At 55.5% G+C, this 21773-nt stretch overlaps 2 protein-coding genes across 5 annotated transcripts in view; one reads left to right on the top strand and one right to left on the bottom strand.

The window, feature by feature from the left end:
- Positions 1-3083: 3083 nt before the first annotated feature.
- On the top strand, positions 3084-5495 carry LOC129214175 (immunoglobulin superfamily member 1-like). Of its 2 annotated transcripts, none has more exons than XM_054845444.1 (5): positions 3084-3418; positions 3509-3544; positions 3748-4017; positions 4264-4548; positions 5195-5495. In XM_054845444.1, the coding sequence occupies exons 1-5, from the start codon at positions 3160-3162 to the stop codon at positions 5317-5319; spliced, it is 975 nt and encodes a 324-aa protein (XP_054701419.1). In that variant the 5' UTR covers positions 3084-3159; the 3' UTR covers positions 5320-5495. The 2 variants fall into 2 exon arrangements, with proteins under 2 accessions (XP_054701419.1, XP_054701418.1); XM_054845443.1 differs by having other exon boundaries at positions 3509-3561; positions 3729-4017.
- A 220-nt stretch (positions 5496-5715) lies between these two features.
- L3MBTL1 (L3MBTL histone methyl-lysine binding protein 1) overlaps positions 5716-21773 on the bottom strand; it is a 29898-nt gene continuing 13840 nt past the window's right edge. For 2 of the 3 annotated variants that reach the window (XM_054845839.1, XM_054845837.1), the window contains 15 exons: positions 21120-21211; positions 20377-20481; positions 19358-19493; positions 18738-18838; positions 17561-17712; positions 16531-16607; positions 16020-16105; positions 15336-15446; positions 14948-15062; positions 14607-14706; positions 13454-13651; positions 13102-13148; positions 11995-12152; positions 11102-11164; positions 5716-10142 (listed from right to left, as the gene is read on the bottom strand). In XM_054845839.1, coding sequence (XP_054701814.1) covers positions 10008-10142; positions 11102-11164; positions 11995-12152; positions 13102-13148; positions 13454-13651; positions 14607-14706; positions 14948-15062; positions 15336-15446; positions 16020-16105; positions 16531-16607; positions 17561-17712; positions 18738-18838; positions 19358-19493; positions 20377-20481; positions 21120-21211 — 1676 coding nt within the window. In that variant the 3' untranslated portion in view covers positions 5716-10007. The remainder of the gene's footprint in view (positions 10143-11101; positions 11165-11994; positions 12153-13101; positions 13149-13453; positions 13652-14606; positions 14707-14947; positions 15063-15335; positions 15447-16019; positions 16106-16530; positions 16608-17560; positions 17713-18737; positions 18839-19357; positions 19494-20376; positions 20482-21119; positions 21212-21773) is intronic. The other variant, XM_054845838.1, reaches the window with a different exon arrangement.

The following is a 21773-nucleotide window of genomic DNA, read 5'->3' as shown; positions in this document are numbered from 1 at the left end:
GGGCACTGGGTGACAGCAGTATGGCTATGGCATGGGGGGGGACATGTTGGTATGGCTATGGGTTGGGGACCATGGCAATTCGGGCAGGGAGGGGCATGGGGATATGCTGTAGGGATGGGGCCACTGGCTCAGAGATACATGGGAATATGGCTATGCAGCAGAGTACCATGGGACCATGGCTATGGGGCTGAGGCCATGGAGCCATGGCCATGGGACAAGGGCCTTGGGGCCGTGGCTATGGGTCAGGGGCATAGGGATATGGGTATGGGTCAGGGCCCACAAGACCACGGCAGTGGGATGGGGTCCATTGGGGTATGGCAGTGGGGCAAGGGCTATGGGGATATGGCTATGGGGCATGTGGCCAGTGGGCCATGGCAATGGGGTGGGAGCCATGGGTATACAGCTATGGGGTGATGGTGTTACATGGGACATAGCTAGGGGGTGGGATTGTTGTGAGTAGGGGCACATCACTATGGCATGTGGAGACATGGAAACATAGCTGTGAGGTGGAATTGCTATGGGTCAGGGAGACACTGGGATGTGGCTATATGGTGGGGGCATGGGGGACACGGCAGTGGAGTGGGGAGAACATGGAGACATGGAAATGGAGTAGGTAGTATGTGGAGCATGTATATGGGGTAATGTGGGACATAGCTATGGGGTAGCGGGGGGACTTTGGGATATGTCTGTGGGATGGGGTTGCTGTGGGGTGGGCGGGACATGGGGTCATGACCATGGGTTGAAGGGCTGTGGTGGGATTGATAAGAGGGAAGGCTTAGCAGGTCTCTTCCAACTACCCATGCCCCTGGTCAACAGGAGACTCTGGGTGACCATAAGCCCACCTGACTTCTTCAAAAAGATCACCTCTTATAAGGATGTCCCTGCCTGGTGGACCTGGTAGATCCCATCTGGCATCCACCCATGGACAGGCAGACAAGGACATTCCCCCAGTCACAAGACCTGTGTGGGGACAGAAGGAATGGGAGGATACAAGGACCTGGAGGGCACTGAGAAAGGCATCCCCAGGGACATAAGCACTGGGAAAAAAACTCAGCTTTTTATATTTAAGCTCAAATTTGCCTCAAGGGGCACAATAAGGGGTACGTCTTGATCAGCCAGAGCGGGGAGGAGCACGAGGCTGCTGGTGCTGTTTGTGTGGGTGCTCTGTGTGCCTGGATTGATCTGTGTGGCTGGCCGTGTGTATGTGTGCATTCATGTGTTTTATAGGCGTGCCTGCGCATCTGCCTGCTGGAAATATGGCGTCAGCTCCACAACTGGTTGGACCTGGGGGCATGAAGCTGTGGCAGCCTTGTCTTTTCATGGGCTGCTGGATGCAGCAACCCCTAACAGTGGTGACGGAGGGCAAAGCTCTTTCAGTGGTCCCATGCCCTGGACTTGCACCCAGAGGTAGGTCTCCAGCTGGAGGATGTGAGAAAAGGCTCTGCAGAAGAGGGCCCAGGAGTCAAACGTGCCCATGGATGGGCACAGGGCAATGCCACCAACTCTGTCCTGGACTGCGTTAGCCAGGGCATAGCCAGCAGGCTGTTCTCCACTGGGCACCAGTGAGGCCAGAGCAGTTTGGGGTCCCTCAATCCAGCATGGACAGTGGAGGCTGTTGAGATGAATGGACCTGAAGGGAGGCTATCCAAGGAATTGCCAAAAATTGGTCAAGCCTGGGGGACGCAAAGAGGGATTAGACAGGAGGTGAAGCCTGAAGAGGTGCCCCAGAAAAGAAGGCCATAGGACACCCTGCTGCAAAACTTCTCCTACCCCATAGCTGCAAGGGAGACCAAAAGGGCTGAAGGAGGAAGAAAGAAAAGGGTAGAGAGTGTCTGGGGAGACCACGTGGGGCACCCAAGAGTCCATGGCCACTTTGCCTTTTACCCCTAGATTATGGTCACATAAACACCATCTGCCTAGCCCTGAGCCCTGCAGTTTTGTTCCTGCTGGGGCCAATTGTGGCAGAGATTGTGCACAGAGGAGTGCAGGACGTGTCAGCCTGCAGCTTGCAGGAGGGCAGGGAGCTACAGATGCTGGAGCCCTCAGTAGGGTGGGATCCCTGGACAAGTTGCCACCTGTCGTACACCGCTCCAGTCCCACAACCCATCCTTTCCCTGCTGTCCTTGCTCCCACATCACCCAAAGGTGCAAGCAACTTCCCCTGTTTAATTAACCCTTTGTTATTGCCAGAGAGCTCTGTCTACACTGTTGGCCAACCCAGACTAGATGGTGGCTGAGGAGGCTGGAGGTCAGGCTCCAGGTGTGGTGGAAGTGAACAGTTATTTGGAGTAAGGACCTTGCTGTTGCTCCAGCATAGGACTAGGGAGGCCTGGATGGATGAGGAATGGGGCCAACCCTGTGGGGTGGATCCAAACCAACAGGTAGGAGATATTGCTGTGCCTCCTCCAATGAAAGACACTATAGGCCAGGTGGGATGAAACAGCCCTTGAGGAGCCCAAAAGGGAAGCCAAGTTACTTCCCTCCTGTTCCACTCTGTGGAGCCACCAGGCCTGCCCCACAACCATAGGGAAGAGCACAGCCTGAACATGGTCTGTGGCCGGACCCAGTGTCCTTCCCCCCCTCCATCACCTGGTCCGCAGTGCGGCGGGGGGCACCATGCAGAGTTTCTGGGCATGATGAGGGGGCACGACATGGTGCAGAGGTCTTCCTGGACCTCAGTGAGAAAGGCCTGACAATAAATGGAATAATAAAATATCTGTTTTAATGGTATAGAATAAAAAAGAGGAATATAGATCAAAAGTAAATCTTATGCCCCTTCAGATGGTGGGCACATCTCCACAGGTGGGCTTTGCACAGCATGCCATGGGAAAATCTATCCGGGGTCCATCAATGCTGCAGGAAAGTGGGGTGCCCTGCCAAAGGGATGTAAGATGCACTTACTATCTATAGTTCCCTTTTTATGCTGACTTATTAAAACATTTTAAGATGCAACTTGTTGTTGGAGCTTTCTCACTTAGTTTCAGAAAGAGTCCTGCGCTGTCTCTTCTCCCCACCCCAGCTGCAGAACATCACCCTATTTCGCAAGAGCTGAGAGGAAGCCATTTCCCCATCAAGTGACCAGAGCCAAGAAAGAGAAACAAAAACGCCCCGATAACTTCTCTCCTAAGGTCTGCAGGATCCTAAGACCAAGTCGTCACGGATGCCCAGTCCTGGGCAGGTGACTGGGACATTCTGGTTCCAATTCAATCATCCCAGCCCTGCAACTGAGTCTGCAGAAACTGAAGCTGTGGGTCAGAAGGTGGCTTTTGTCAACGAGGGCGTATCAGGACCCAAAAGAAGGAACCCAGCTGCTCAGTGCCTCCGGCAAACACCTTCCTCTGAAGAAGCCCTGCGTGAGTGGAAGGCAGAGGGAGCCAAGAGGGACACGATGCTGCCTGTGACCCATGTGGTAGCCTTCGGTGAGTGCCAGAGGCTGTGCAGGCTCCCAGCAGGGCATGTGAGGCATCTGGAGACTCCACAGAAATGTTATAAGGCTGTTTTGCTTGCAGGTGTTTGGCTGGTGGCACAGAGCAAGGCTACACCAAGTGAGTATCATGATGAGGTAGGCGGGGAGTTTGGACACATCTCTGAGCCCACCACCCATCTCCCAGGGCTCTTCCCCAGCCCCACAGAACAAAATTCGCTCTTGTGTGGAGGTGAGGCCTGGAGTCAGCTCCAGGCTCACCACAGGGCAGCTGGGCACTGGGGACCCCCATCTCTGTCTGGCAGCATCTCTCTCCCTGTGCAGGTGCCCCCACAATCTCCATCTTCCTGAAGCCGCCTGGGGTGATCCCACCGGGAGGCTCCACCACCATCTGCTGCAGTTACCAGCGTGACAATGGGAACTTCGTGCTGTACAAGAATGGCCACCAGCTCCGTACCCTGGAGCTGCGTGGCAGCAGGGCCGAGTTCTCCATCTCTAATGCCACCTCAGACAACAGAGGTGCCTACAACTGCCATTATCTGGTTGGAGACACTGTGCTGGCTCGTAGTGAAACCCTGGATGTCCAGGTGGAAGGTGAGGGATGCGCTGTTACTCCTTCGTGTGGGGTCAGATGCCACATAGGCAGACTGGGATGCACATGGCCACTTAGATTCCCTTTCCACATAATGGGCAGGGGTTTTCCCTCTTCCCTGGCTTGGAGAGGTGGGGACCATCTTTACCTCTGACTGAGCCAGGTGTTGGGGTCATGGAGGTCTCGGTGGCTCCTGGCACCATGTCAAAGCCCTGCACACCTTCTCATGCCCTCTCCTCTCCCCACAGAGTTCCATCTCCCCAGACCTGTTCTCTCTGTCCTGCCTGGGCATGAGGTGGCTGTGGGAACTTCCGTGATTTTCCGTTGCACCATCGCACACTCCAGTGCTGGCTGTTTCCTCTACCTGGAGGGCCAGCTCAAGGTTCTCGACTTACTCTCAAAGGAACAAGATTATTTCAACCTCGCCCGTGTGCATAAAGGCAATGGGGGCCGCTACAGCTGCCAGTGCTTCAGTAAGAGTACTTCGTTGGAATGGTCTGCTGTCAGCAAGACCCTGGATTTGGTAGTGAGAGGTGAGACATCCCACCAGCCACAATCTACTCTTCTCTTCCTCCCTGGCATCTACCACATCCTGGGGGAACTAGAAAAGAGGATGTGGGGGAAGGAAGCAGCTGCAATATGGGCCCAAGCAGAGGATTGCAGCTGCTGTCAGATGTGTTTGAGCCTTGCCAACTCCCCAGAAACCCTATAGATGACCTATAGACCCACACAGGGTTGCTAGGCTACCAGTTGGGGAGCAATGGTCAGGGGATATCTATGCCTGCACTTACCAGCCCCAGGGACAGTTGCTCATCTTGTAGCCCAGTGGCACCATCTGGCTGGCAGTAGCAGGTGAAGGCCAGCTCTGTGTTCCTGTCTTCCTCCCCGTCTTTGGTGGCACTGGGCAGGGTGACAGATCAGGACTGTGGGCAGGGATGTGGGAGGGAGAGCTGACAGGAGCCCTTGGGGCTCCCTCTGCTCCCTATGAACTTCCCTTTATACCTCTCCAGCCCAGGAGCTCCCCAGCGTGCCCCCTTGTCCATACACGTCCATTTGCCCTGGGAGCCCCATGCGTACCCCTTCCATCCCCATGGGTCCCCTGTTGCCCCCATGGGACTCCTTTGGTCTGGGGGCTTCTCCCAGGGGTCCCCAGTGACTGTCTCTTCCTGTCCCCTGCAGATTACACCTGGAGCAATGTGGTGCGCCTGGCCCTTGGGGCTGTGGTCCTGGTCCTGCTGGGGCTGATAGTGGCTGAGGCCATGTGCAGCCACCAGTGCAGGCCAGGGTGGCTGGGACCCCGCTAGGACGGGGCACAGCTCCCCTCTGCCTCCGCGGAGAGACGACCCTGCTCCAGCTTCTGGAGCTGGATGGCCGGCATGCTCCCCGCATGCAGTGCTCCCCGTGACTGGGACCAGTAACAGAACACTGGGATTCCCTTCCAGCACCTCACGGTTGGATAAATAAACCATCCCTCCCCATCCAGCTGCCTCCGGGAGTCAGTCTGTGGGATGGGGAGGGTTCCGGTGGGCTTTGGACTCTGTGTGGCCAGGGTGACCCACATGGCAGGGCGCACGGCCCACCGCCCCCGGCGTGTCGGTGTCTGTGTCCGTCTGTCCCCTGCAGGAACAAGCACCTTTCCCCAGGCGAGGCAGCAGGGCTGAATAACCAGTCTCCAACTGCACAGACTTCCATTGCTCACATTCGTTTATTATTTTAAAACACTGACGAAACACATCACACCATGATCTATATATATAAATTTACTTTTATACAGATATAAATTTATATATATAGGACCTTTAAACCTCTGTATACTCAGGACACAAAGTTCCAGAATAGCTTTACTGGCTACAACAAAAGTATTTTTGTTATGAAAACACAAAGAGGAGGGAGGTGCGAATATCAAAAACATGGAAAAAAAGAAATTAAAAATGAGTGCAAAATGAATGAAAGTGCAAAAAAGCTTTTGTTATCATAACCACGCTCCATCCAAAATACACGCCCCCTCTCCCTCCTCCAAGGACGAGCAAGCCTCAGGCCCAGAGGGAAGGGGTGGATGGGAGGAAGGGAGCTAGGCTGCAGCCCTCAGGCCGTTCCCTCTCCTCTGCACCTAGGAGTCCCCTCCCAGAGGTTAAGAAACAAGGAATAGAAGAGCAGAAGCAGCCAAGTCACATCCCTCTCACAGCTCCCTCCTCTTCTCCATCGCCCCTCGTTGCACTCATGCCCAGATTTGCCTCTGCAGGCAGCAGCTGCCCTAAGCTCTCAGTGCTCCTAGACAATTTGGAGGTTTCTTTCTCTTCTAAAAGTGCTTGTGATCGACATGGAAATCACTGGAGGAAGGTGGAGGAAGGCAGAGGCAGGCAGCGGCAGGCAGCTGTGCTCTGGTGAGGCAGGCACGGCCGCCCTCCTCACTGAGCTTCAGGCTGGCTCCTCTCAGAAACAGAGACTTTGGCTTCGCACCATCATGATGCTGCCCATTTCCATGAGGAGGGAGGAACACCTTTCCGAGGGGCTCCAACTGCTCCCATGCACCCGGAGTCACCTGCGGACCAGCCACCCCAGAAGACACCGTGCCTGAGGCTGGAGCGCACGGTGGGACATGTCCCATGGCTAAGCCCTGCCAACACCATCTGTGGCAGCAGGGGCAAGAATGACAGGAGCACAGGCGTGGAGGCCTCCACTCAAAAACCACATTTGACTTGAAAAATTAATTGATTTAGAAATTTTGGCTGCAGTCACATCTCTCAGAAAGACCCCAGAGAGGAACCTGTGGACCAAACTCTGCCCCATCATCCTCTCTGGCTTCTTGGTGACATGGCAGTGGCCATCCCTGTGAGGAGTTTGGTTGGGCAACAGGGGAAGGATGAAAAACTTTGGTGCTTCTGCCTTGGTCACAGCTGCCCTTGATGCTCCCTGAGGGGGGACTCCAAATCAACGCTCTGTGGAGATGGAGGACCTGCCAAGGCCAGGGTTGCAGCCAACCTTTCCCTCTCCTGGCTCACGGAGGACACATCGCTCGAGACCCTGGGACCAGAGCCTGCCACCTCCACAGCCACAGAGACCACCACATTGAAACAGCGACACACCGACAGTAGAGGAAACGGCATTGTGGTACTTCCACAAACACCCACCCACACGTATGCGCACAATGCTTTGGGTTTGGTTCCATTTGAAATGAAACAAGAAGGTTGTAACAGTAAATAGCCCTTGACCACCTACAAACCCTGTAACTTTCTCACTCAAGATGAATCCAGAAGCTTTTTACCCACACGGCTGAGTCAGCCTGAGAGCCTGATGAACTGACGCAGGTAAGCACGTGCGACAGAGACCTTCACATCTCCCATCACCCTTCCAGAGGGGCTGGTTTTCCTGGCAGCTGCTCATGGCGCAGAGCTCAGACCCAGCAGAGACCCGGGGTCCAGCTGTGCAGCCAGACCCCCCAGCCATGGGGAAGCACCGCAGCAGTGCTGTCCAGTTTGCATCTGCTCTCTTAGGAGGAGGTCAAGCGAGTCCCGGTAAGGCAGCGCCCCACGGGCACACCTTCCTGCTGGCTGGCACAGTCTGGAGCATGCACCTCTGTTTTGCTGGTGCCCAGGCAGAGCACGGCTTGACTGCACCCAACAGCAGAGCAAGAGCTGATGGCATTGGTCATACCCAGTCTTGTGGGCTGGCCATGGCTTGGCTCATGGCTCCTCTTCCCCTTCAGCAGGGATCTTCTGAGTTCACCACTACCTCTGCTATCCAGGGCAGCCCTGTGTGAGACAAGGCTCTTCATCCTTCATGCTAGCTTCAGATCTGACACCTGGGTAGCACCCAGGGACAGTGCTTAGCCCTGTCCTCAACAGGAGGAATGACTTAGCATGAAGGAACGGAGCAGATGAGAAGAGGATGTTTTCACAAGATGTTTGTTATGAGCTCAGTAACCACATCCTGTGCAAGGGAGCCGTTCCATTCCAGACCGCACCTGGAGAGGTCTCAGCACTGATCGCACAGTCTCACAGCTGAAGGTCCCAGGGCTCCTCCTCTTCTCCCCCAGCACACAGTGCCTGAGAAAGAGACTCCCCATCAACTGAAGAGACCAACTTCAGGACCATTTACGGTGGATCAAGGGTGACTTGGGGAGTGACTGCGGGACCCAGGGACACGGCTGTTCCTTCCCACTCACCCTCTCCCCACAGCTGGCCACACTGCAGTGCTTGAAGAGATGGAAGAAAATAAAAAAGGAGAGGGAGAGCTGCCTAAATCAAACCCAAGCATTGACAAAACAAATACATGGACTAGTTGCAAGTCCTGTGTGAAGAGCAAGCAGCAGACGTTTCAAGAGCAGGTCAAATGTGACCCCAAATATTCAATAAGAAAGAGTCAAAATGCTACATTTCCATGGGAAGCCTAGAACAGATTGACCCAGGTGTGACAGCGGCTCCCAAGGCAGTGCTGCTCCAAGCCACATTGCTGGTGCACTTGCTAAGATCCCTTCACCCCTCTCTTTGGGTGCTAGGATGGGGGAAAAATTGTTTTGCTACTGATACGTCATTCTTGGGAACAGGAAAGAAAGTGGATGTGGGACACGGATCCCATTGAGGCAGAGCCCATGGGACAGGCGGGCGCCCTCCAGCACTGCACACACCGCTGCTCCAGCAGCACCCACAGCAGGCATGCACGGAAGGATGACAGACGCAGGGACTAGCAGAAGCTGCCTGGGACTCTGCCAGGACCCCCCAGGCATGTTGGTTTTCCTGGCTCTGGAGTCCCAGACTACTCGGCCTCTCCTCTGTTACGAGGGACAGTGTTACATGGGCATTCCCAAAGCACCTGCACCCTTGTTGAAAAGGCGCTATGTTACTAAAAGGACAGGGAAAAAAAAGTTAACTGCTGAATTTCTTTTAGCTCAGCAGGTAAGGAATCCAGGCACAGCAGAAGATCCTGCTCTTCAAACAGCAAAACCTGGGGGTGTCGCAAGGGCAAAAAAGGGGGAGAAGGTGGCTTGGCAGGATCAAGTCAGCCAACTGAGGAACGCCTTCAGAAGTGAGTTGTGGATCTGCCTACGGAGTAATGGATGCTTCCTTGCTTCTAATACATGGACCAAAGAGAGCCCAACTCTCCTTTGCAGAGGATTTTTTAATTGCTGCAAGGGGAACAAGCTAACCAAGTATCCTTTCACTCAGAGACGTGCTGGCCAAGACAGCCTGAAGTGCAAAAGGAAATGGAACTTGTTCTGCACCCACCCAGCCCTGGCCGAGTGGCCCTGGGGCTGCTGCATTACAGTAAAGAGGAATAAAGCACGGCCGCTGATCGTGGGCAGAGCAGCAGCCAGGACACATTGCTCCCTGGAAGGGGCAAGAGGTGGGCCACTGGTTCCCAGTGCGGTGAAGGGGCAAAGCAGAGTCATCATCTTAAAAGGGAAAGTCAAAAGAATTCAGAGAAAAAGGCAAAGTCAGCAGAAGCTTCTTGAGAGCATCGCTTGGAAACGACGTTAACATAAGCCCTCCAGAGGAACATGTTGAGGGGAGAAAAATAAACTCTCCTCAGCTGCTGAGCAAAGATAAGACCAGCCTTTAAATGGGTACAAGCACGTACACAGGTAGTCGGTCCCTTCCCTTATCTGGGTGACTTCAGCAGTGGTGTCAGCCCCCCCGCTGCTACACCCTTTGCTCTGCTCCCCCATCCCTCGACACCCCCCCAAATCAGTGCAGTAACAGCAGGACGTGGGGGCAGCTGTCACACTAGGACAGGCTAGTCCTGCGGCTGCCCGCTGTCTCTGCGGCTGCCCCCGAGGCTTGGGGTCAGCCTGTACCCAGCGCTGGAGGAGAAGGGCAGTGTGGAGTGGAGGGGAGAGGATGGGGGATGAATTGGTGGGAGAGTGGAGATGCAGCATCCAAGAGGACATGAGCAGGACATGACAAGCTGCGGTCGGTCAGGGAGAACCTCTGTCCTGACCAGACAGTTTGGCAGCACTGGTGCTGAGGGAGGGTCCCGATCGGGCCAAGAAAAGTCACTTTAAGGTGTCATCAGCGTTCTTGAACATGAGGATGGCATTGTAGATCTTGAGTGCCGGGCCCAGCTTGACACTCATAATCTTGACGATGTCAGCCTGCGTCAGCAAGAGGAACGCCTCGCCATCGATCATCTGGAGGGGAGAGCAGGGACAAAGGCACTCACCGAAACCCAGGCTGCGACTTCCTAGGGACAGCCAGCACAGGCATGACCTGGGGACACGCACGGTCGCACTCATCCTCAGCCAGGTGCCACAGGTGGTCCCAGGGCCTAGGGCAGAGGCCACCCACAGCGCTCCCACACTGCCCCAGACAAGCCAGAGCTGGGAGCTCACGCACGCAGGAACAGGGGGGAGAGGGGGAAAAGCCCTTCCAGGGGCTGCCCCGGCAGCTCACGCTGCAGTCGGCCCTGGGCTTCTGCACCAGGGCACAGCACGCAGCCAGCTCTGGGCAAACACCCGTCCATTCCCTGCTCCGGGTCCCGGCACGCATGGAGGCTGCCCGCAGCTCAGCCTGGCGTGCCTGCGCACCCTTAAAGCACAGGGGCCATTTATTAACGGGCTGGGACACTTGCTGTACCCAGTGTGCCTAGGATCGGCCTGCCCTGGGTGTACTGAGCGTGCCGGAAAGCAGTCCCTCTGCACATCCGTCCACAGAGGGGTCTAAAAATGATGAACCTGGCTGACAGACAGCAACGCCACCAAACTGCTGTGCTGGTGAAAGAATGCAGGGGGGAAGGATGAGTGGGTGAGGGGTAAGCAGCTTCCCTCTGAATGTAATGGTGCTATTAAGGCTGCAGCACCATCCTTCTCCCGCTCCCCCATCCAAGCCTCCTCCGAGGGGCCCTCCCTCACCCATGCTGGGTCAGCACATCCCCTCCTGCCACCGCATCTGCACAGGCAGACAGCTGCACGCTCGAACGCAGTGGGGCTGCTGCTCCCAGGGCTGCAGGGTGGGATCGCTGCCAGGTGCTGGAGGTGCTCTCAGCATTCAGCAGCAATCTGTTGCAGGAAGGCCACTGGCCAGTTCCTCCCTGCCCTGTTGGCAAACAGCTGTCCTTGGCCACCTGCATCCATCCTCTAGCCCTTCTCACCTCATCCTTGAAGAGCTTGGCTTGGTCCTCGCAACCCGTCAGAGTCTGAACAAAGCTAAAGACCTTGGAATAAACAGAGAAAAACATCAAGACAGAAGCAATGTTTCTTGCTGGAGGCCCCCCCATGAGGCCACAGAGGCATTTTGCACCCTGTAAGGAAACGTGGCCGTTAGGGCCAAGGCTGCAGCACCCTCCTGTGCCTGGAGATCCCCCTTGGATGAGGGCACAGGTCCTGCCTCCTCCAGACCTAAAGTAGCAAATGCTACAGCAGCTTTATCTCCAAAAGCCATCTCCAGCACAGCGAGAGATTCCACTGAGGGCTGGGGGCAGGAGAGGGGCACACAGGAGGGTAATGGGGAAATCAGGCAGGGCTGGCTGCTGGGGCTGGTGCCAGAGTTCCAGCTACCCAGGCCTTAAGAGGGGCCATCGCAGGTGGTCAAGAAAGGGAGTGAAGGCGATGATGAAGAATCTAAGGTAAAGATTTATTTTTCAGAGAAACAGGGCAGTGACTTCTCATCTGCAGAGTCTATGGTTTAATTTTTTAACTTGGCAAAGATGAAACTGATTTCTTTGGAAAACTGTAACACGCTAAATGAAGAGACTGCTGTTTGCCTTCAGCTGCCTGCCCTGGGCTAACATCACATTCAAGCCAAGCGAGAACCTGGTAATTCTGCACTTGCTTCTCAGAAGCTGCCATCAGGGCTCGTGTCTGGCAGCTATCCACACAGTATCCCACAAGCAGGTCCAGTGGATCACCTTCTCACTAGCCCAGGGAAGCTTACTGAAGCACCTCTGTGCCTGTGCACATACCATGGTGCTGCACAGCCAGGTAGAGCGCTTCCAGCCATGCCAGTGGGTTAGGAGCCAGCACACAGTCTTCAAAAACATCTTACCTCATCAATGGTCCACTTGGCCACTGTAGTTGCTGTGATGCCAGCCACCCCTGGCAGGAGTTTGCAGTGCTGCTCCCAGCAGAGTGACAGGGAGCGGTCGGGATGGGCAGACAGGGCAGACATGAAGAGCGACTGGTGCATATTGTCTGAAGAAATAGCTGGCAATAAAAATGCAAGATGTGATACAAGGTAGAAGGGTGAGAACATCCCATCCTGTCCTACAAGCCTTGGGGAGGGCCCTCTTCAGGGGTGAGCCCAAGGCTGGCCAGATGGTCTCATGGGTCCAGGTACGCAGAGCTAGTGGTTGTCCCTTGAATTAATAGGGTATCAGAGCATCCAAGTGTCCAGTTTGGTGGGATTGGGAATGGCGGGGGAAGAAGTTTAGAGACAAGCTTGGCTTTGCCTTGTTCTCACCACCTTCAATCACTTATTTTTCATACTGAACTAGATTTCAATGTCAAATTTCACACCACAACGCCACCCCACATAATTCAGTTCATTTCACATTTTTAACAAAGCTTTTTCCTTGCTCTCTGCTCCAAGGAGTCAAGGATGGCTCCCAAGAAGAGATCTTCTTCATTCACCCCCAGCACTGGGGTAGGCAGCAGGACAGCCTATGGTAAACCAGATACTGGCTAGAATAAATGTCAGTCATCGTATTACGTCAGTCATCAGAACTAAATGCCAAGCAAACTGTTCAGCATCAGTTTCTGTGCTGCAGCATTAATTTGGCATTCACAACCACACTGACGTTTTGGGGTATGGCAGCCACAGGATGAAGGCACAGCATCCTGTCTGAAGAGGACAAAGTGCCGGGGAAAATGCGCTGCCACAGAGAGGGGATCCTAATTCCCTGCCCCAAAGCACTCAAAGATTCACAGACATACATCAAGACACATGACGAGGGACCGAGCAGAGCTCTGCTAAGAAGCAGGGATGTTCCTTGTCAGATGGTCAACTTTGGCAGTCAACCACAAGCTCCTCACTGGTGCTGACCCACATGAAGTCTGGCTGAGTGAACCAAGGGAGACCTGCTTCCAACAGCCACCACCCCGGCTGCTCCAGCCTTGCCCCTGCAATGACATGGCAGTAGAGGATGGCACTTACTCTGGAAGTCTTCCTGCTGGATTTTCCGGTACTTTGGAGGTCGCCCTCTAAAGAGACAGGAAGACTCATTTCCAACTGGGCTGGGACTGGCCCGAGGGTCCTCCTCCACACTGCACAGAGCAATGCCTTGGCAGCAGGAGCAAGGATTACCTCTCGGACTCTGACCCAAAGGGTTGACAGCTTAAAGACACAAAACATGGAAAGAAAAACCAAGAGAGGTGCCCAACACAGCTGGATGGACAAACGCCAGCTGTCAGCAACTGTGATCCCCCACGATCAAGGAGCCTCTCTGGCTTAGCCACCCCTCCCACAGATGGCCATCATGGTCAGGGCTCACCAGGCTTGTCCCTACCTCCCATGGTGCCGAGATTTCTTTCGCTGAGGAAAGCCGATCAGGTTCCTCTTGCGAGTTGAGGCCTCTGTGTCAGACAAGTCTGCCTTAAGCCTGCCCTGGTTCTTCTCTGCCAGCGGGCACCCTGAGAGGCAGTAATGGGCCGTGAATCTCCCAGTCACGTGTCCTGACCCGTCGCAACCTGGCGTGGGGCACTTCCTAGAGAACAGAGGGGAGGCAAGCATTGGACCTGGCTCAGAGCAGCATGGCGGGGGTGAGCCAGCAGGGCCCCCTCTCCGCCTCCAAGCACTGGACGCTGTAGCCCTGGCCACAGAAAGCAGAGCAAAGACATGCTGAACCAATTCCTGGGGCAAAGCCGCTGGGTGCACGGACAGGGCACATCCAGTCCCTCCAGGTACAAACACCCATCCCACCATCTCTGCTGCTGTCACGGTGACCCTGTCAGCACAGTGCTGATCAACCAGGTCATTGGGGTTCACAGAGTCTCCATCATCACTTCCTTGCCCCCACAGGCATCCAGACTAGCTTCAGAGTGAGGAGGAAGCAAGTATCACGAGTGTGGCCAGTGGAGAAACCCCTGGGAGCCAGATCTGCCTTCCCCATCCTCACAGACGCTCCACCATACTCGCTCCTCTCGATGCCAGCCTGCTGTGCTGGGGTCGGCACTACACCGTGCCTGGTTTCCCCTGGGAAAGGTCACACAAGCGACTGACTGAGCTGGGGGAGATGCACTGTTCCTGGTCAGGACTTCCCAACTCACCTTGCAGTGAAAGGCATCCAGGCAGGATGGGAGGAGCATCACCCTCGAAGCTGGTATCAGTGAACAGCATCTTAGAGGCACTGTCCCCTATGTAGCCCATACATCCCCACAGGTAGATGGGGACGCAGGGCATCTCCAGGAGCTCTGGGTGCCACAGGACAGGTGCAGAGCAGGAGCTCACAGGAGTGACATTAGCCGCAGGCTCGGGGCTGCCTTGGGGCCTGGCCTGGGGAGAGCAAGGGCTGCCCCTAAGCAGGGAGCAGAGCCAAGCGTGGGGTGGGCGCAGGGAAGGGCTGGTTGCTGGTGGGGGTGGTGGGTGCGGAGGAGCAGAGGAAGGGCTGGCATGGGCTGGCAGGGAAGCCGTGCCCCTCTGAGTTGCGCTGGGGAGCTCACCTGTGGTGAAAGCTGTACTTGGAGCTCTTGGTGTGAGGGATGCTCTTGCAGCCCAGGGTTGGGAAGCCCCCGTGGGCAGAGGAGGTTGGTTCCTTTGGCCCTAGACCAGGAGGAGAAACAGGAGAGAGACTGTAACAGCTGCAGCAACAGGCAGAGCCAGGGCTCTGGGCTCCATGCCTACGCCAAACAGGGAGGACTTTTCCAACTGACAACTCCACGGAAAAGCCCTTCCTCCCTGCTCATCTTTGGCCAGCACCTGCCCTCCCATTTCTGCGCACGGACAGCGGGGATGTGGCGAGCCTGGCCCTGGTAGGAGGGACTGACCCAGGCGCAGGACTTACTGAGAGGAGGCTGCAGCGGGTGTCCAGTTTTTGAGCACCAGCCTACGGGGTGGATGTCTGGATGATCCACGTCAATCCAGAAATCATAAACGTGACTCCAACCATCAAAATGGATCTGGGGAGACAAGTAGAGAGGTCACCCTTCAAACCTCAAGGCACCTCCCTGAGGAGGTCTGGAGCCCTCCAAGCTGACAGGTAGAGCTGAACTGCAGCACAAGGCTGTGCTCCACTCCTGGAGCCAGGCACTGGGACCCGCCATCCTCCACGCTGTGTGCTTCCACAGACCTCCACACAGTTTGCCGCTGCAACTGGCAGTGAGTTGGGAAGGGCAGGAGCAAGCCAGCACAGAGCCTGGACACAGGCTCAGCACCAAGACTCCAGCACGCACCTTTATCCTGTGATCTTCCACATCCTCCACGCTGGCCACTCGGATGAAGGAAGGAGTCCTCCTGTCCACTGCCTCCAGCTTCATGTTGACCAGGAAGCCATGAGGTGGGCGCTGGGGCCAGAAGAACCCAGGTCAGCGGGGAGCAGGGCCATGCTTCGGGCTCCCACGCCCCTCGGCAGCTTTCCCAGCAGCGTGCACTCCTCAAGCCCAGCTCCCAGCCCTGGCCTGTCCAGGTAAGAGCCATCCCGGCAAACAGTGGCAACAGGAAAGAGGGGGGACAGGCCTCCTGGATCTGAGCTGTGTTTTAACAAGATGGGAGAGCTGTGCCCAAGGGAAGAAGGTCTCTAAAAGACACATTTGGGGGATCTATATTGCAGCCACACTTGGCTGGACACAGCTGCTGTTGCTGCAGTTGGAGACAACAACTATCAAGCAAGCCTAAACGATTTCCCATCACCTGGCTCCTGTCTAGCTGAGGGGATGGTCACACTTCCCATTTTTCCCAGTTTTGAACTATTTTCCCAAGATAGCCCTGACTTCTCAACCTTGAGTATAGATCTGAACCCCAACCCATGGCAGGAGCATACTGAACATCACTTGACTTTTCACAGAAGCAAAGACGTGACAACGGAGAAAACCCACGTTCCTGCCCAGGTACAGTGGAACAGATGATGTGGCACTCACCACTTTAAAGGCCCAAGCCGGGACAGCAGAAGCTCCAGTTTCCTTTAAGTACTTTTCCCAGGTGAAGTTGTCAGGGTCAGGATAATCTAGAAGAGGGAAGATGCAGAAGGTGAGACATGCCTGCATGAAGATGGCAAGTGCCCTAGAATGTCCTACTGCCTAGAAGGACCAAGCAAGTCTGTGCCAGGCACGTGGGAACCTGAGAGACATCAAGAAGTGGTACTATTTTCTCATGGACCATGAGATCCAGGGTATAAGGAAGCAGAAATATCTGGGCCTGCACAGACAGCTTGGGTCCTCCTTGTATCTCCACTTGGCCCGAAACACCCACCATGCTGCAGCTGAACATGTGTACAGGAGCCTCGGCAGCAGCGTGTCACCTCCCTGGCGGTGGCCTTGCTAAGGCAAACTGTCTGGGCTGGCAGACAGGCGAGGGCCATGGGGTTTGCACCCTCAGGCTCCCCACACATCCCTGGGAAGCAAAGGCTGTGCTCCCAGGCCACTGACTCACCTTGAGGAGGTGTGAGGGGTTTGCCGTGCTCCTGACACCATCCAACTGGGTGGATGTATGGACTGCTGGGGTCACACCTAGAAAACACACCCAAACTGTTACACAGGGCTGAGATACCAGACAGTGCAGGCTGTGGGGGCCCAGGGCAGGCCACTTGGCAGCACCCGCCAGCCTGCACCACCTGCAAAAGCCCCTGCAGAAGCCAAGGTCTACAGCACCCTTGTCCCTGAGTGACCCAGGGAACCACGGGCCCTGGCAAGGCAAGGGCCAGAGCAAGGGAACTCCAGCTCAGCGGGAAAGGACACGAACACGCCCCAGGTGCAAGCCCTGCCGCAGAGCTGCCCAGGGAACAGCAACCCTTTGCTGTGAGCGAGGAGACAGGCCATGCCTGGGTGGTGAGACCCGAGCAATCAGAGGGGCTAACGTCCTGGTCACAGCTCCCAGTAGGTCACAGCACACTGAGGTGCTGCTGCTTCGCAGGTGTGCCCTGGGACAGAGCAGGCAGCTGCCCAGCGCCGGCAAGTGAGGAGCAGCTGGGGACAGAAACCCCACAACTCCTCGGGGCAAGAAGTAAGAGGTCAGAGGGCTCCAGCCACAAAGGAAACAGAGTTGCTCTCAGGACCCTGATTGTGCTACCTGGCCATTTTAATCAGCCTTAACCAGCCTCAACTGGGATACCTCCCTGCCCCAGCTGCAAGCCCCCACCTCCAGACCCAGGAGCTCCTTTTAAGATCTCTGCGTTGCAGGTGGCTGTGTGTCCCAGTGGGTTTCAGGGTGAGCCCACAGCATGCAATCACGCCTGTCTTCGTCCCATGTTAACTACAGGACCATAGCAATGTCCCATGGAACAGGTAAAGGTTTGTTCCCCAGCACAGGGCAGTGACCCTCTGACTCACTGGACCACTGGTGGCCTGACTGCAGCAGCATGCTGGGATTGTCTCACGCTTTCCTGAGCACCCCGTCACTCTTGCTGAAACAGTGGCAGGGTGTCTCCCCAGCACTGGCACCCCAGGAGCCTCTGTGTACTCACCAGTAGTCATAAGTATCATCCCAGTTGTCAAAGTGCACCAAAAAGCGATTGTCCACCACGTCAGTCACTGTGGCAACACAGATCAAGGAAGGGTTCATGCGGTCCACAGCTTCAAGCTTCATGCCCACCTCAAAGCCTGGGGAAGACTCGTGCTGAGAGGACAGAGGGACACATTTCTTTCAGAGCTGCAGTCCCAGCGCCCTCCTCACCACTCCCTTTGCCTGCTGCAAGGGGGTACCTGCCCAAACCCTCCCAAAACCAGACCCTCCCTGGCCTCCAGGTAGGCCCGGGACCACGTAGGATCCCAGAAGGGCAGTGCCCTGCTATGCATGCAAGAAAAGAGGCAGGGAGTAAATAACTCGGCTTGGCCACACCAAGAAAAGGGAAAAGAAATCTTCAGACCCTCAGGATCTGAAGCAGTGACCTCCAAGACAGCCTCCAACTTATACTGATTCAGATTTTGTCACAAAACACTTGTTTGCATCACTCTCCTCCAGTGTTAGCAGCAATCAATGCCCTAAGCTTGGCAGGAGGAGCTGGGGTGGGGCCCTTCATCCTACCCTGCCTTTATTTCTTGGATCCAAAATCTGTGCAAAATGCTGCATCGCACACGCTAGTGGGATTGTTGCAGCAATGAACAGGAGGGTTTAGACACATTAAATAACTTGGAGAGGCTGATTTATCAGTAGATTGAGTTTCCTCTGCAGCTGACGAATGATCAGCATTTTGCACTCGCTATATGCCCTCTTTTCTTACCCAAGCTGCCATATGAAAAATAAAGGCAGAGACAGAAACCAGAGACAAAATAACTATACTTATGAAACATTATCTGAGGGTTTTGGCAAAATAATTGTTGAGAGTAACGGTTACTTCTCCTCACCAGTACTTTGGCAATAGATTTAACTGTCCATGAGACTGACCTGGATGAAACAGTGAATCAGACCTACACTAATTTTGGGCACACCAAACTAGTGTCCAAGCTACAGATCTTCAGCAGCAAAGCGTGCCATGTGAAGCAATGCGAGCAGTATGCTCCCCTGGCCCTCTGCACTGTGGGCTTGAGAAGTGTGGGGCTGACAGAGAAAAGCCCAGCACTGGCAGCGGCATTCTGCTCGACTGGAGGGGAAGGAGTCACACCTGAACCTGCAGGCTCTGGCAGGAAGAAGCTGCTACTCACAGTGTTTCGGACCATGAAGAGGTGCTTTGGAGCTGCCTGAGCCTTTGTTATCTTCAGGTAGTTTGTCCAGCTGAATTCTTCTTCCTTATAACCTACAACCCCTCAGGAAGAGAAATGAGAGCAGTGAGTTCACGGAGAGCAGCTGGGAAGTCCTGAGGCTGAGCCCAGCCAGCCCCAGCCAGCCCTCACCTCGCCAGGCATATCCTGCTGTGGGCAGACAGGGTCTGCAGCAGCCCTGGGACACCTAAAGCCTGTGGCTTAGGCCCAATGGCTGATTTTGAAGGGGTGCTAGGAAACATTAGCAGTGGAGTGGAAATCCAGAGCTCAGCTCCTCCATGGAAAGCACCAGTCCCACTCGCCCTGGGGCACAGCTGCTGGCTCCAGCCTGGCATTGGGACATCCAGGGTGACAGGGCTTTGCCCAAAAATGGGAGCAAGCAGAGATCTTTAGTGTGATGGGTGCCTGAAATGTTGTCCTGTGGGACCCTCCCAGCACAGCAGCATCCGCTCCTGGGCCCCATGGAGCCACCTTGTCCCCATCTCCAGCTCTATGTTTGGGGGCCCACTACTTGTCCCCCTCCTTCGACAGGACCCACCAACTGAGACTCACTAACTCCTTACCTTTTGGGGGCTGGAGTTTGTGCCCCGTCTCCTCAAACCAGCCAGCAGGGTGGATGTCAGGGGAGTCAGCATTCAGCCAGAAATCATGGCACTCAGAGTAGCCATCAAAGTGGAGGCGCATCCGGTAACCACACACCTACCAGCAGGGAGGGCAGGAAAAGGACCATGGAAACCTGCTGTCCCTGTCCGAGCATCGCATGCACCTCCCCTCTCACACAAATCTCAGCATTATCACTTAGGGAAGCCATGAGTCAATCCTATGCCAGTGCCCAAATCGGGAGGCACATGCCAGTCCCAAAAGGCATCCAGCATGGAACAAGGTAAGCACAAGGCCACCGCAGGCCAGCCCTAAGAAGGGAGGTTCAGGCCAGTGCATGAGATGCTGTGCTGGGGCACCTTGCTGGGTCCAACAAGTGCAGGAATTCCCTTTTCTGCACCCAGGGGAGATGCTGGCGCAGGGATTTTGGTTAAGTGCCATGCTGCTTTGATGAAATCTCTCCAGCAGCAAGAACAGCAGCCACTATTGTATGGCTGATCTCCCTGGCTGCCTGGGAGCACTGCGAGGCAAGGCTGGTTCAGCTGCCACACAGCTGAGCAGAGCGCCCCACAGACAGAGGGCTTCCACGGACACCCCGAAGAGCAATGAGATGCCTCCACACACTCCATCTCAAGGGCTCAGACCTGTCTGAGGGGCATCAGCTCGAATAAAAGAAGCTGTTGCCATCACCACTGTCTCTACCCCCAAGGCCCTGCTGTGTCAGGGTGATAGAGACACCAACTAGGCTGGGACATGACGGCTGCTCCACAGCACTGTCTCCTGCCCCATGAACTGGAAGGAAACTTCCCATTTGCTTGACCGAGGTGCTGGAGCACCAGCTCATCTCAGGCAGTGACATGCAGGCCAGGGCCCAAAGCTGGTCTCCTCCAGAGGCCAGCCAGCAGCACCTCCCCTCCCGCACAGCCTCCCGCTGCCCGAGCGTGAGGAGGAACCAAGGAACACGGAAAGCGGAGCGCCTTACCTCAGCCACTGTCAGGATAAAGTACATGGATGGGTGCTGTGGGTCGATCCCCTCCAGTTTCATCCCCACTTTAAAGCCATTCTTGTGCTGGGAAGCTACTTGGTACTGGAAACAAAGATTAAATTACAATGAAAAAACTACACCGGTAGTTGGGCCTAGAGCCATCCTAAGGCGCAACCATCAGGCAATGGGAGCTGCTGGGACCAGGAGATTGTGGGCCACAGGTTTTGTTGTCATCCAAATTTTAATTCTTTTCCCGTAGAAAAAAACCCACATTCTTCCACCTCCTCGTGGGTTTGCATCTCTTGCTACTGGCAGGGCAGGGTGTCCCTGGGCTAACAGCCGCAGTCGGGGAGCGTGGGGCACGGGCCTGGCTCCTCTTGCAACCTGGTAATCAGACGCCTGGGAGCAGGGGTGCAGTGCAGCAATGTGGCCTCAGGAGAGCCCACCCCGGCTTCAAGGAAGGGATGGAAAGGCTCCACCACCCTGCCAGAGCCACAGGGGCATCCCAGGCAAACGTGGGGCGCTTGGGATGGGGGACAACACCCTGCTGGGGAGTGGGACTTGGGGCAAATCAAAACTGGAGGCTGACTGGTCACCTCCAGGTGACGATGGGAGCTTGCTTATCACTCAGAGTCCCGCAAAACAGGGAAGCAAGGAAGAGAGGAGAAGGAGGGGCGGGAAAAAAAGGGAAAGAAAAGAGAAGATGAAAGAGGGAAAAAGACAGGAAAATCCCAACTCACATCCTGGAAGAGATCTAAAGGGGCAGCGACAGCTTTCTGCTCCTCCAAGTAGGACGCCCAAGACCAGCCTTCTTTCTTCTCCTCACTGGCACCTGAGCGCAGCACAAACGCACACACAAGAGGCGCTGCTGAGGGTCTGCTCCAGCCTCCATCCTTGCCTGCCTCGGGGCAGCGCGGAGGGCGGGTGAGCGCATGGGTCCCGTTGGGGCCGCATCCCACTCTCACGCACAGTCCTGCATCCCTGCAAAGCTCAGCACCATCCTACCAGAGCCCATTCTCCAACAAACCTGGCCAGCTGTCCGAGGAGGGACAGAGCCAAGAGGACCACTCTCACACAGGTCCCCATGACCCACATGTGCTCCGTCACTGTACAATGTTCTAGTAAGGCACCTAAGGAGCCTGAGGGACAAGCCATCCTGTGCAAAGCATCTGGACACCTCTGCAACCAGTCCTCCTCCAGCCAGTACATCCAAAATGACCACAGCCCTGATGGATTTGGGACAGCCAGTAGGATCCATCCAGAGGTCTGGGAATCACTCCCAGCTGCAAGGAGCTCCCGGCCAGTCAAACCAGCAGTGGGTTCACCTCCCACCACCACTCCAGAGGTACCAGCTCTGCTATCCTCTGCTCTGAGACAACCACCTGAGCCCCCCT

Source organism: Grus americana, chromosome 17, assembly GCF_028858705.1.
Source record: "Grus americana isolate bGruAme1 chromosome 17, bGruAme1.mat, whole genome shotgun sequence".
In the NCBI taxonomy this organism is placed as follows: Eukaryota; Metazoa; Chordata; class Aves; order Gruiformes; family Gruidae; genus Grus; species Grus americana.
This window is presented reverse-complemented; position numbering and strand designations above follow the sequence as displayed.